Here is a 12,985-nt window from a genome sequence, read left to right on the forward strand (position 1 = left end):
GGATTGAAGACCTAAATGTGAGACCTGAAACCATAAAAATCCTAGAAGAGAACACAGGCAATAACTTCTTTAACACTGGCCATAGCAAATTCTTTCCAGATATGTCTCCTGAAGCAAGGGAAACAAAAGCAAAAATAAACTATTGGGATTACATCAAAATAAAAAGCTTCTGCACAACGAAGGAAACAATCTACAAAACTAAAGGCAACTTACTGAATGGGATATTTGCAAATGACATATCTGATGAAGAGCACCTAAAATACACAAAGAACTTATAAAACTCAACACCCAAAAGTTAGTAACCCAATTAAAAAATGGGTAAGAAGATATGAAGACATATTTCCAAAGAAGGCATATAGATGGCCAACAAAAACATGAAAAGATGCTCAACATCACTCATCATCAGGGAAATACAAATCAAAGCTGCACTGAGATACCACCCCACACCCATCAGAATGGCTAAAGTTAACAACACAAGAAATAAAAGGTGTTGGTGAGGATGTGCAGAAAAAGGAACCCTTTTGCACTGTTGGTGGGAATGCAAACTGGTGCAGCCATTCTGGAGAAGAGGATGGGAGTTTCCTCACAAAGTTGAAAATAGAACTACCCTACACGTCAGCAATCACATTGCCAGGTATTTACCTAAAGAATACTAAAGAAAAACAAATTATATATATATATATATATATAAATAAAAGAGTATTACTCAGCCATAAAAAAGAATGAAATCTTGGCATTTGCGACATGGATAGAGCTAGAGATGATTATGCTGAACACAGAGAAAGACAAATACTGTATGATTTCACTTATATGTGGAATTTAAGAAACAAACGAGCAAAGGGAAAATTAAAAAAAAGAGAGAGAAGCAAACCAAGAAACAGACTCTCAATTATAGAGAACAAACTGATGGTTACCAGAGGGGAGGTGGGTGGGAGGATGGGTGAAATAGGTGATGGGGATTAAGGAGTGCACTTGTGATGAGCAGTGGGTGATGTATGGAAGTGCTGAATCACTATGTTGTACACCTGAAACTAGTATTGCAATGTACATTAACTGGAATTTAAATAAAAACTTAAAAAAAGGGCGCCTGGGTGGCTCATTTGGTTGAGTGACTGCCTTCGGCTTCAGGTCATGATCCTTCTCCCTCTGACCCTCCCCCGCAATGCTCTAATAAATAAAATCTTAAAAACAACGACAACAAAAAAGAGGCAACGTATCCCCATTTGAGATCTGTGGATGGAAATTTTAGCAGGGGTAAGTGAGAGGAAACATTGACTTTTCTCGTACATGTGAGAATTTTCAGGTATGGGTTGAACTTTCTGGCATGGTATTGTACGTGGACATGTTGAACGTCCTGGTGGAGGGCAGACCTAGGGGCAGATAGCAGTGCTAGTAACAGGAAGGTTCTAGGTCCCTGAAGGTGGGAGAAAAGGTACTAGGAAATAGGTGAATGCAGGAAAGGTATGGAGGTCAGATTTCCTTTCCAATGAGAACTTCACCTCAGAACCATCCTATTCTTTACACATGTGAAGGAAGCAAGATATCTAGAGAATCGCACAAAATCAAGTCACTAGGATTAAACTTATCTCATTCTTTAGTCTACTGGATGTTACCTTCTTGAATATGGGTCCTCCTACTGAAGATCTGAATACTGCTAAAAAAAAGTTGTAAGCCCACTGCAAGAAGGGAGACCTTATTTCATTCTCTAAAAGAGGTAGCAAATAATGTGTGTAGGAATACAATAAACATATCTCAAAAAAGAATGATACAACTTTTATTTTTCATGGATTTTAAAGATACTTTTGCTACATAGTTATGTATTTTTATGAGATTATATTGTTTCATTTGTATGAAGTTCAACCTTATACAATTTTAAGGTGATATGTTTGGTAGTGTATCTATAATCTTTAAAAAGTTTAGAGTTTTTGGAATGTACAGTATATGAGGTAAAATCAAGATTACATTAAAAATTGTTTCCTCCTCTGCACTGATTTTGCAGTGAGGCTCAAATGGCAAGTACACTATTAAATGACATTTACTATCAAAAATAGGAGTTCATTTGAGTTACTATGAAAAACATAAGCCACTGTAACTGCCACAGTGGCATATTTTACCATTTTAGACATTCAACTATATAGAAATCTCTGGGCTGTTACACTCAAACTCATTTGTACTGCCAAATGTGGCACTTTTAAGAAGTTTCTAGAAAATAATCGCAATCACTGTTGTTTTGGGGGAAAGTTAGCCTATACATAAGAGATTAAATTTAAATAAAATGTAAACATACAGTATATTACAGTGACAGATCATTCTTACCACTTGGAAAGGCCAAGTTTATCCGTTTCTTTTTTGAACAAAGGTTAATGTTTTTTTCTATAGCACAGATCATTTGACATAAAACAATTACAATACATGCCCATTCTAATATAAGAGAAATTCTTCAGAGATCTTCAAAGCACAAAACATATGTCCTTTTTTTCAAAGACTGACAGAAGTGCTTAGTAATCACTAAAATGCTAACCTCAGCAACTAAAAATTAGTGATTCACTATCCTAAAATTCAAATAATAAATTAAAAAGGCTAGTTACAAGTGTTTTACAGATAACAGATGTGATAAAACAAGAATTTTAGATAGTTTCATTACAAACTGTATTATTACTGGCAGTCATTGACATCTATGCAAGATGTACAATGTGATACTTGACAAAATTCAGTCTGATCATCCAATAACTCACAAATGCAAGCTCACAAAACATTAATGAATTATGCAATTGCAAAGTGCTCTAATGCAACATTAACCACATGCAATCAACAATTTGGAACAGTATCCAGACAGACATTACATTAAACATTAGTTTTTCAAGAAAGAAAGCAGCTTGAAGTTTACTGGTGCAAATTAATTTTGTCTTCAGATTTGGTGCCCCAAACAAAAAGGTTAGGTTTGATTATGAATTCTGATGGTGATGGCAGTAGTTACGGGAGAAGCAGCAAAACTTACAGGAGTTCTTCAAAATTAGCCTATACCGGATAGATGGAGTGAGTGTGTGGTTGTGTGTGTGTGTATATATATATTTCTACACTTGGTATGTATAGTTTATATATATGCTATATATGTATATGCACATCCTTATACACATACATATAGTTCAGAGGCTCACAAAAACCAAATTAAATAGGTTTGAAATTCGGAGTTGAGTATGATTACTTTTAGAAAGTATCTATAAGCTCTCTGTTCTTTTCCATGTTCTCAAGACCTGAAGAGGTGCTTTTTGAGTAAACATTAAAATATTTTTAGGCCAAGTAAACTGTCTGTGCTTTCTTTAAGTGATTTATCTGTGAATTCAAGAATATATACTTGTAATGAAGAACTCCACATTTATCAAACAAGAAGTTTCTTTTTTCATGCATATTCTTTCATCCAGTTTTTATCTGCTAAGCCCCTCCAGTTATTCATCATAATCCCACTTACCAAATAATTAAGACAAATGAGGAGGTAGAAATACAGCACTAGATTGCTTTCACAGCATCAGACTTTAACATTTTTTTTTTATAGCATGTTAGTGTAAATTTTAATCATTCTGAATTTTTCACTAGGTATTATCTTTAGAACAGATCAGGTTGTCACTGTTACACTCATGCTGACTGGTCAAAATATCAATTATAGATTGTTGCCTCTTAGAAAGTTTGTTTTACAAGAAGGCATATTAAAAAAAAAAAAAAAAAGAAAAGAAGTCCCAACCAAAAAACCAAAAATTGCTATTTCTGTGGCTTGCATTCTAATAAGGTGCCAGCCTCTACCTAATATAAGCATTGAAAATGGCAAAAATGATGTATTATAGTCTCAATGCCAGTGCTAAATGCCACTGTTTTTGTAAAAGCAATACAGAAATAATTTTAGTACATGACAAAATAAAATGTAATACAGTATTAAAAATAAAGTTATATTTTCACTTGATTACAAAGTACTGAATGATAAAGGCAATCAAAATGGAAAAGAAAGCAAACAGCACGAGGATGACAGCGGCACACTGCTCGTCACTCAGTGCCCGCCGGGTCCTTGTGCTTTCCACAGTGTCTCTGTTGGTGCTGGCTGGTGGGTCAGTCCTCTGAGAGATGAAGAGCACTGTTGTGCTGTAGGGACCTACTAGGTCCTGATGCCCCACAGGGTCTTGGCACTGGCGAATGGCACACACACGGAAACGATATTCACAGTTCAGCTGAAGGCTTGAATACCGGAATGAAGAATCAGGACCTTTGTAAATCTGTTAATAAGACAGTAGAAAAAAACCGTGTATGAAGGACAGGCAGAAAATCATTTTTACAACTGGCTAGTTTTAGAGTTATTTTTGACATGGAAGCTAGTGAGTGCCACTGCTTTTATCTTTTAAATGACATTTAAAAAATACCTACCTTTACATTAAAGAGCTTATCTGCTGTATAAGGGCAGGGGAAATTGGAAAGGTGAGGATGTGAGATCCATTCTCACAGAACAAGCAAAATCAGCCCACAGGCATTTCCCTGGTTTTCTCAAATGCAAGAAGTCAAACTTTTGTGAAACCATTCCATGAAAAGAGAAACTATGTCTAATCCTGCTTCCTCATATATAAATCTTTGTAATGCAAACTGGTTTCTGTACAAATTCAAACATCTGCTGAAACAATGAATGAATGAATAAGGGGAGCTTTCTACAGTTGTCTATGGCAAATTATTTTATAAACTTTAAAGAAATCACTTAGAATCACAGAATTGGATCTTAAAACCCAACTCCTCTGCCCATCCTTTAGAAAGGAAATAACAAGAATAGAATTCCATGGATTTTCAAGAGAGTGCTAGTGATTAAGAGGATATGTCCTGGCACTGAGCACTCCTGGGTCCCAGCACTGTTCTGCCAGTTCACACTCCATGTTATCTTAGACCAATTACCTTAGTACAATGAGCATAATAGTTATGTTGTATGGTAATTATGAGAATGAAATAAACTAATACTTGTTAAAGGACTTAACACAGTGCCCAGCACATGGTGACTGTTCAATATATGGAAGCTGTAATTTCTGTTAATGAGTCTCTCTCTCCCCTCATTCTATCATTGAGAAAACTAAGGCTCATAGTGACTGCTCAATTGAGTTCTTTCAGCTAGTTGGTGGGCTGTGAGACCAACCAAACCTGAGATAGCCTTCTTTGAAGCAATTTTAGCTGCTTCAATTGTATCTGTGTTGTAAATCTAAATTTTTACATACTGGTTTGCTCCTGAAGGAGCAAGGTTAAAAGCTTTGTTTCATTTTGTGTCTTCAGAATCCAGCATATAATAAGGCCACTAAATTAGTGAATTATTGACTATGTATATGTCAAAACGTGTGTCAGTGGATGCTGATAATATATAAAGGAGCTTTTACTGAAGGAAGTAAGGCTTATGATGAAACAAAAAAAAATGGTAAATATGCATTAGTTCTGAGGATGCCCATAAGCAATACAGGAGTGGGAATGTAGTAATGTTCACATCTGGACCATGGTAAAAGCAGTGATGTCAGTAAATTAGAAGACTGTATTAGAGAGCAGTGTGAAAGAGTACATGTACAATGAACCCAAAATCTTAAAAATAAAAGAAAATATGTATTTGTCATATGGATATAATAGGTGATGTTTGTCTTTAAAATTTTCTTTACTTTCCATTTGTGTCCAAATGGGCATGGTAACCTCAACAAATGGTATGAGGGTGATAGGTGAAGAGACCTGACACAGAGGAGGAATATGTTCATAACACTAATTGGAAATTCAGGTCTAATTCCACAGGGTGTGTGACATTTACAACAGTGTGTGAGGAATTCTGACCATAAAGCTGAATGAGGGGGCGCCTGAGTGGCTCAGTCATTAAGCGTCTGCCTTCGGCTCAGGTCATGATCCCAGGGTCCTGGGATCGAGCCCTGCGCTGGGCTCCCTGCTCCGCGGGGAGCCTGCTTCTCCCTCTCACACTCCCCTTGCCTGTGTTCCCTCTCTTGCTGTCAAAGAAATAAATAAAATCTTTAAAAAAAAAATGCTGAATGAGGGACTGAGGGAGCTGGGCATGATAGGGGCTCTTGCTATGAAGGCACAAGGATATGAGGCTTTGGTATAGTTTTTATGGATCATTTTTAGAAATGACTTTTGAGTTAGTAGACAGGCAAAAAAAAAAAATTCTTTCAAGAGTTCAAAGCTTGGGGACCAAAACGATGTTAGTATTTATGACATTGATGAAATGAAGAGTTTGGAGAGGAGAGACTGGGAGGGAAGATAATGAGGTCAAGTTTTCAGTTTTGTGTTTCAGATGTTGGAAGAATATCTAAACAGGGAGACATCTTAGATAACTGTAGATACAGGACTGAAGAAAACAGATAAACTTGCTAAAGCTAATTTATGAAAATGTTCATATATCTAAGTGAAGCCATTCAGAACAAGCCTCAAGGTTGAGATAAAGTGAGTTAGGTCTGAGACTGAGAAATAACACCATATCCACCTCTCCATTTCATACTGACAAGATAAAATTGTTGCAATCTTAGTAAACAGAAAAGGGCAAATAAAATTAATAAATTCATAATTTTTGGCTTGTAGCTATTGCTCACAGATGACTTAGAATTACATATAATTAAAACAAAACAAAAAATAAAACAGCTCTTTATATTGCTATCAATCAACTATCCATTTATAGGTGGAGTATGGCAAATACCAATTAATTACAGTTAAGAAAATGGCAGATAAGAGATTACGGTTTTCATTTTGCATTTTATTTTTTTTTCATTTTGCATTTTAATGGAGAAATGCAGACTCAACTTAAGCTTGTGAAGTTTGTGCATGTTTAGTTGGCTAAGAACTTTCAAATAGTATGCCAACTGCACAGAATTTTACAGGAAAACTTTTAAAGAAAGTTTAGATTTTTATGAATTGGTATTTGTCCTTAGTTTTTTTTTTTAAAGATTGTATTTATTTGAGAGAGAGAGAAAGAGAGAGCACCTGCACGAGCAGGGGGAGTGGCAGAGGGAGAGGAAGAAGCAGACTCCCCGCTGAGCAGAGAGCTAGACGCGGGGCTCAAACCCAGGACCCTGGGATCATGACCTGAGCCGAAGGCACATGCTTACACCCAGGTGCCTCACCCTTATTTTAGTTTTGTAAATGTCACAGCATGAAGAAAATAACAGCTGTAGAATAGGGGCCAATAAAAATGAAACCAGTATCTTACCTATTTCTCTCTCTCCATATACACACATTCTAGAAACCTGTTTGGTTGGCTAGATTAATTTACCAAGTACTCATACAAAAATGCAAAATAGTCCATCTTCTAAGGATAAGTGAACATGTTTACTATCAAGGATAACCACTTTTGAAGCTTTCATTACCAAGGAACAAATTCTGTTTAACTGTTTCTACTTTCTGTGTATGTTTCACATCCACAGTCTGATTTTACACTGAGTAATATGCATAGTATTATTTATAGCAGTTAGTATAAGAATGATTTTAGCAATATGTTACTTTTAGACTAAGTGCAGACTCGTTTGTACCTTTCTTTACGGTTTATTTTGCACTTGATTATATAAGTTATTTGTTCATTATGACATATAACAAGGCATATGTTGTCACATAATATATACATTATGGCACATATGGTCATATATATGTATATAATATGGCATGCATGGTCATCCTTCTGTAATTTATGAATATACTATAGCAAATACTTATTTCACAGTGATCAATACATGAAGAGAACAGTAAAAAACCCTGAAAACAATGGAATGTAGACAAATAGCCACATGGCTCTTGTCTATATCATTCTTCCTCTCTATTATTGCTGAGAGAGTTATAAGTGAACTTGGAATTTTAAAGCAGTTCTTAGGTTTATTGTGCATAAGCACCACTTAGAACTTAAAAAAAAATGAAAACAGTCATGGGTCCTGTTCTTAGACATTCAGGTTCATTAGGTCTGCAGGCCACTCAGAGGGGCACTGTTTTTGGGAATCTAAGTTCAAAAGTTTAAGAAAAAAAAAAAAGTTGTATAGAATCCAACAAGCCACTGTCCCAGTACGCATTCTCTGACACTGCTAACAGTACTGATTTTTGATGGGGCTCAAACTCTCCCTTACCCAATCCTTGTACTTGGGAGAAGCTTGTCTCATTATTAACACCAGAGGAAGACTCTGCTCTGGTTGGCTTAAATCCTAAACAGTCATTGATTCAGGGATGGCTTTACAATCTAAGTGCTTTCTCTTCCCTGAATGTGAATGAGGGAGAGAAAGTTTCTCATGGCTAAGGGCAATCACTGAAGACTGTTGAGAAAAACCAAACCCCTGATGACTTCACTGAGTTTCTGAATCAAGCAATCCTGAAGCCTGTTTACCTTCAGGCTTCTCCCTAAGAGGACTCACACTTAATTGTGCTAGTATGAATTGGTTTTTATGGTGCTTGCAATATAATGAGCTGTGACACAGAAGTGCCTTAGGTACAGACTCCCATCCCAGATGGGGTTGACCTGCTTTGAAAATGGCCTTACTGTCCCCCAATATTTTTACTTCACCCTGTTACACTACTTGTAATGCCACTTTGGTAAAAAAGCACTTGCTTTTAAAAATGTATACATTCCTGAGGGAATTACAGAACCAGCAGACAATTACCTTTGGTATGAATTTTCCCATGCAAATATTATTTCTCCTAATGCAAGTAAGGTCAGCTATACTTTGTATATGGGAGTTATGATGTGTCAGGGAGGAAAGAGTGGGAGGGAGAGTGTGATCTTAGAGAATGCGGGCAATTTTAGGTGAGGTGCTATAAAAACAGGCACGGGGCAGCGAGAAGGCAGGAAAGAATTTTCTCAAAGCTGATCAGAAAGAGACAAAGAAAGGGAAGAATACAAAGAAATCAAGTTGTTTCTATTTTTCCCTTCTATGTCCCTCTCATTTTGGCACAGAGTCATGAGTACTTGTTGCTGCCAAGGGAATTTGTTTCCGGATCCCTAATCCCAACAACATTATAGCATAAACAGGTTTTTATAGGCTAGTTTGGAAACTCAACCACCAACTCATAGGTAATAATCCCTTCTTAAAAACAGCCATTCCTACTGCTATGGAATACAAACCAACAAGACCTGGCTTACTTAACTGTATACTCCATTCTTGAGTCTTACTAATGTCACACTTGAGAGTTCATGGCTCCTTCGAAGCTCACCAGTGCCACCATGTACCCCTCCTCCTGCCCTCACTTAAATGGCACTCCTTTTAGAAAACATTCCAAAGTCCAGCTGGAATAAATCATTCTTTTTTATAAAGTAGGTCTTATCTTTATTATGACCTTTTGTTTGGCTATGTAAAATGTCATGATTATAAAATTTCTGCTTGCTTGTTAAATTCTAAACAACTTTTTGAAATCAGAACAGTAACCTATTAATAGTGTAGCCCCTCCATAATTCTTTATACATGGTATTTAATACATGTGTGGTATTAAATAAATTTTAAGTAAAATATTAAATTCCATGAATGAAACAGTTCACTTAAAAAAACAATCTTCAAACTTTTGAAGTACAACTTGCCAACAAATTGTAAAATTTTATAAACACTTGGGGGGAGGTTAAGATGGCGGAGGAGTAGGGGACCCCTTTTTCAGCCGGTCCCCTGAGTTGAGCTGGATAGGTACCAGCAGCAGGAATATCCACGGAATCAGCCTGAGACGCAGGAAGATACATCTGGATCTCTACAAATGAACATCTCCAGCGCTGAGTATCGAGGTACGAAGCGGGGAGCCGTGAAACCGCGCACAGATATCGGAAGCTAAACAGAAGGGGGAGGGAGCCGCCGTGTCAGGGCGCCGGGAAGCGGTAGCCACCTGCAAGGGGGAGCGGACAGACCGCGGACCCGCACGCTTGAGACAGCAGGCTGAGAAGGGAGCTCCGGGAGCGCACGCGGGACGGCTGGCGGTTGGCGGGCCACCTGCACGGGGGAGCAGGCGGACTCGCGGACGGCACCCGCGAGACAACAGACTTAGAACGCGAGCTCCAGGAGCGCGCGCGCAGGGCGGCTGGCGGGCCACCTGCACCGGGGAGCGGGCGGACCGCGGACCCGCACTCTGGAAACGGCAGACTGAGTCCGTGAGCCGGGAGCGTGCACCACCAAGCATCTCACGGAGCTCCGGAGCTCCGGTGTGCTCACTGGATCGAGGCTGAGACCGGGAGCTCCGGGAGCGTCCGCGGGGCGGCTGGCGGCTGGAGGGCCACCTGCACGGGGGAGCAGGCGGACTCGCGGTCAGCACCCGTGAGACACCAGACTGAGACGGGGAGCTCCGGGAGCCCACGCGGGGCGGCTGGCGGCTGGCGGGGTTGGAAACACAAAGGACAGAGACGTGCCGGCCCTGGAAGTGAGGGCTGGGACGCCGGGTGTGGGGCGCACAGCCCGGGATGCTGCAGGGTTGAGCAGCACCAACAGAAACAGAGTTAAAGTGGCCAGAACATCAGTGGAGAACGATCCGCGATCCCTCTGTTCTGAGACAGAGGCTGAATTTCAGCCGCTGCTGCTCTCTCAGAAGAGGCATAGCAAACCGCCAGGGAAAGCCGCCAGAGAACAAAAGCCCGGAAATACCGGCTCACAGGGTGCCCATCCCCATCCCCCCTCGCAAGGGACACAGAGACTCTACCCAAACAGGGTTTTCTGAGTACCGGCAGGCAGGCCCCTCCCCCAGAAGGCAGGCTGAAAAATCAAGAAGCCCACAACCCGGAGCGCCTGAGTGGCGCAGTCACCAAGCACCTGTCTTCGGATTAGGGTGTGATCACAACGCTCCGTAAGGAGTCCTTCATCGGGCTTCTCCACCGGGAACCTGCTTCTTCCTCTCCCACTCCTCTGCTTGGGTTCCCTTTCTTGCTGACTGTCTCTCTCTCTCTCAAATAAATAAATAAACTCTTTAAGGAAGAAGCCCACATCCCTAAGATCTCTATAAAACAAGGGCGCACGGCCTGGGTCCCAGTCAACACTTGGGCTCTGGACAACCCTGCAATCTCTCTTCATCAGAATGACGAGAAGGAGAAGTCCCCCCCAGCAAAGAAAAGATAATGAGTCTGTGGCCTCTGCCACAGAATTGGCCTCGGCCACAGAATTAATACATATGGATGTATCCCAATTATCAGAAATGGAATTCAGAGCAACAATGGTCAAGATGATGAGTAAACTTGAAAAAAGCATCAGAGAAAGCGTTGCTGAGAATATAGAATCCCTAAGGGCAGAAATGAGAGCGAATCTGACAGAAATTAAAAACTCAGTGGGCCAAATACAGTCAAAACTAGAGGCTCTGACGGCCAGGGTCACCGAGGCAGAGGAACGCGTTAGCGAATTGGAGGATGGGTTAGTAGAAGAAAAAACGAAAATAGAAGCTGGTCTTAAAAAAATCCACGCCCACGAATGTAGATTACGGGAGATTACTGACTCTATGAAACGATCCAATGTCAGAATCATCGGCATCCCTGAAGGGGTGGAGAAAAACAGAGGTCTAGAAGAGATATTTGAACAAATTGTAGCTGAAAACTTCCCTAATCTAGCAAGGGAAACAAGCATTCGTGTCCAAGAGGCAGAGAGGACCCCATCCAAGCTCAACCAGGACAAACCTACGCCACGGCATGTCATAGTGCAATTCGCAAATATTAGATCCAAGGATACAGTATTGAAAGCGGCCAGGGCAAAGAAATTTCTCACGTACCAAGGCAAAGGTATCAGGATTACGTCAGACCTGTCTACAGAGACCTGGAATGAGAGAAAGGCTTGGGGGGGCATTTTTAAAGCTCTTTCAGAGAAAAACATGCAGCCAAGGATCCTTTATCCAGCAAAGCTGTCATTCAGAATTGATGGAGAAATAAAGACGTTCCAAAATCGCCAATCATTAACCAATTTCGTAACCACGAAACCAGCCCTACAGGAGATATTAAGGGGGGCTCTATAAAGGTAAAAAGGCCCCAAGAGTGATACAGAGCAGCAAGTCACAACCGATACAAAGACTTTAAAGAGAAATGGCATCATTAAAATCATATCTGTCAATAATCTCTATCAATCTAAATGGCTTAAACTCTCCCATAAAACGCCACAGGGTTGCAGATTGGATAAAAAGACATGACCCATCCATTTGCTGTCTACAAGAGACTCATTTTGAACCCAAAGATGCATTCAGACTTAGAGTAAGGGGATGGAGTACCATCTTCCACGCAAATGGACCTCAAAAGAAAGCTGGAGTAGCAATTCTCATATCAGATAGACTGGATTTTAAACTAGAGGCCATAGAGAGAGATACAGAAGGGCACTATATTATTCTTAAAGGAAGTATTCAACAAGTGGATATGACAATTATTAATATATATGCCCCCAACAGGGGAGCAGCAAGATACACAAGCCAACTCTTAACCAAAATAAAGAGACATATAGATAAGAACACAGTAATAGTAGGGGACCTCAACACCCCACTATCAGAAATAGACAGAACACCCTGGCAAAAACTAAGCAAAGAATCAAAGGCTTTGAATGCCATACTCGACGAGTTGGACCTCATAGATATATATAGAACACTACACCCCAGAACCAAAGAATACTCATTCTATTCAAATGCCCATGGAACATTCTCAAGAATAGATCATGCTCTGGGACACAAAACAGGTCTCAGCCAATACCAAAAGATTGAAATTATCCCCTGCATATTCTCAGACCACAACGCTCTGAAATTGGAACTCAACCACAAGGAAAAACCTGGAAGAAACTCAAACACTTGGAGGCTAAGAACCATCCTGCTCAAGAATGACTCGATAAACCAGGAAATCAAAAAACAAATTAAACAATTTATGGAGACCAACGAGAATGAATACACAACGGTCCAAAACCTATGGGATACTGCAAAGGCAGTCCTAAGGGGGAAATACATAGCCATCCAAGCCTCACTCAAAAGAATAGAAAAATCTAAAATGCAGTTTCTATATTCTCACCTCAAGAAACTGGAACAG

General features: G+C 39.8%; 1 protein-coding gene across 4 annotated transcripts in view; it reads right to left on the reverse strand.

Annotated features, from left to right (window-relative positions):
• Positions 1-1,752: 1,752 nt before the first annotated feature.
• Positions 1,753-12,985, reverse strand: part of FNDC3A (fibronectin type III domain containing 3A) — a 174,853-nt gene continuing 163,620 nt past the window's right edge. For all 4 annotated transcript variants that reach the window (XM_002919108.4, XM_034665161.1, XM_019799544.2 and 1 more), the window contains one exon: positions 1,753-4,262. In XM_002919108.4, coding sequence (XP_002919154.1) covers positions 3,948-4,262 — 315 coding nt within the window. In that variant the 3' untranslated portion in view covers positions 1,753-3,947. The remainder of the gene's footprint in view (positions 4,263-12,985) is intronic.

The sequence above is a fragment of the Ailuropoda melanoleuca genome, chromosome 7 (genome assembly GCF_002007445.2).
Source record: "Ailuropoda melanoleuca isolate Jingjing chromosome 7, ASM200744v2, whole genome shotgun sequence".
Taxonomy (NCBI): domain Eukaryota; kingdom Metazoa; phylum Chordata; class Mammalia; order Carnivora; family Ursidae; genus Ailuropoda; species Ailuropoda melanoleuca.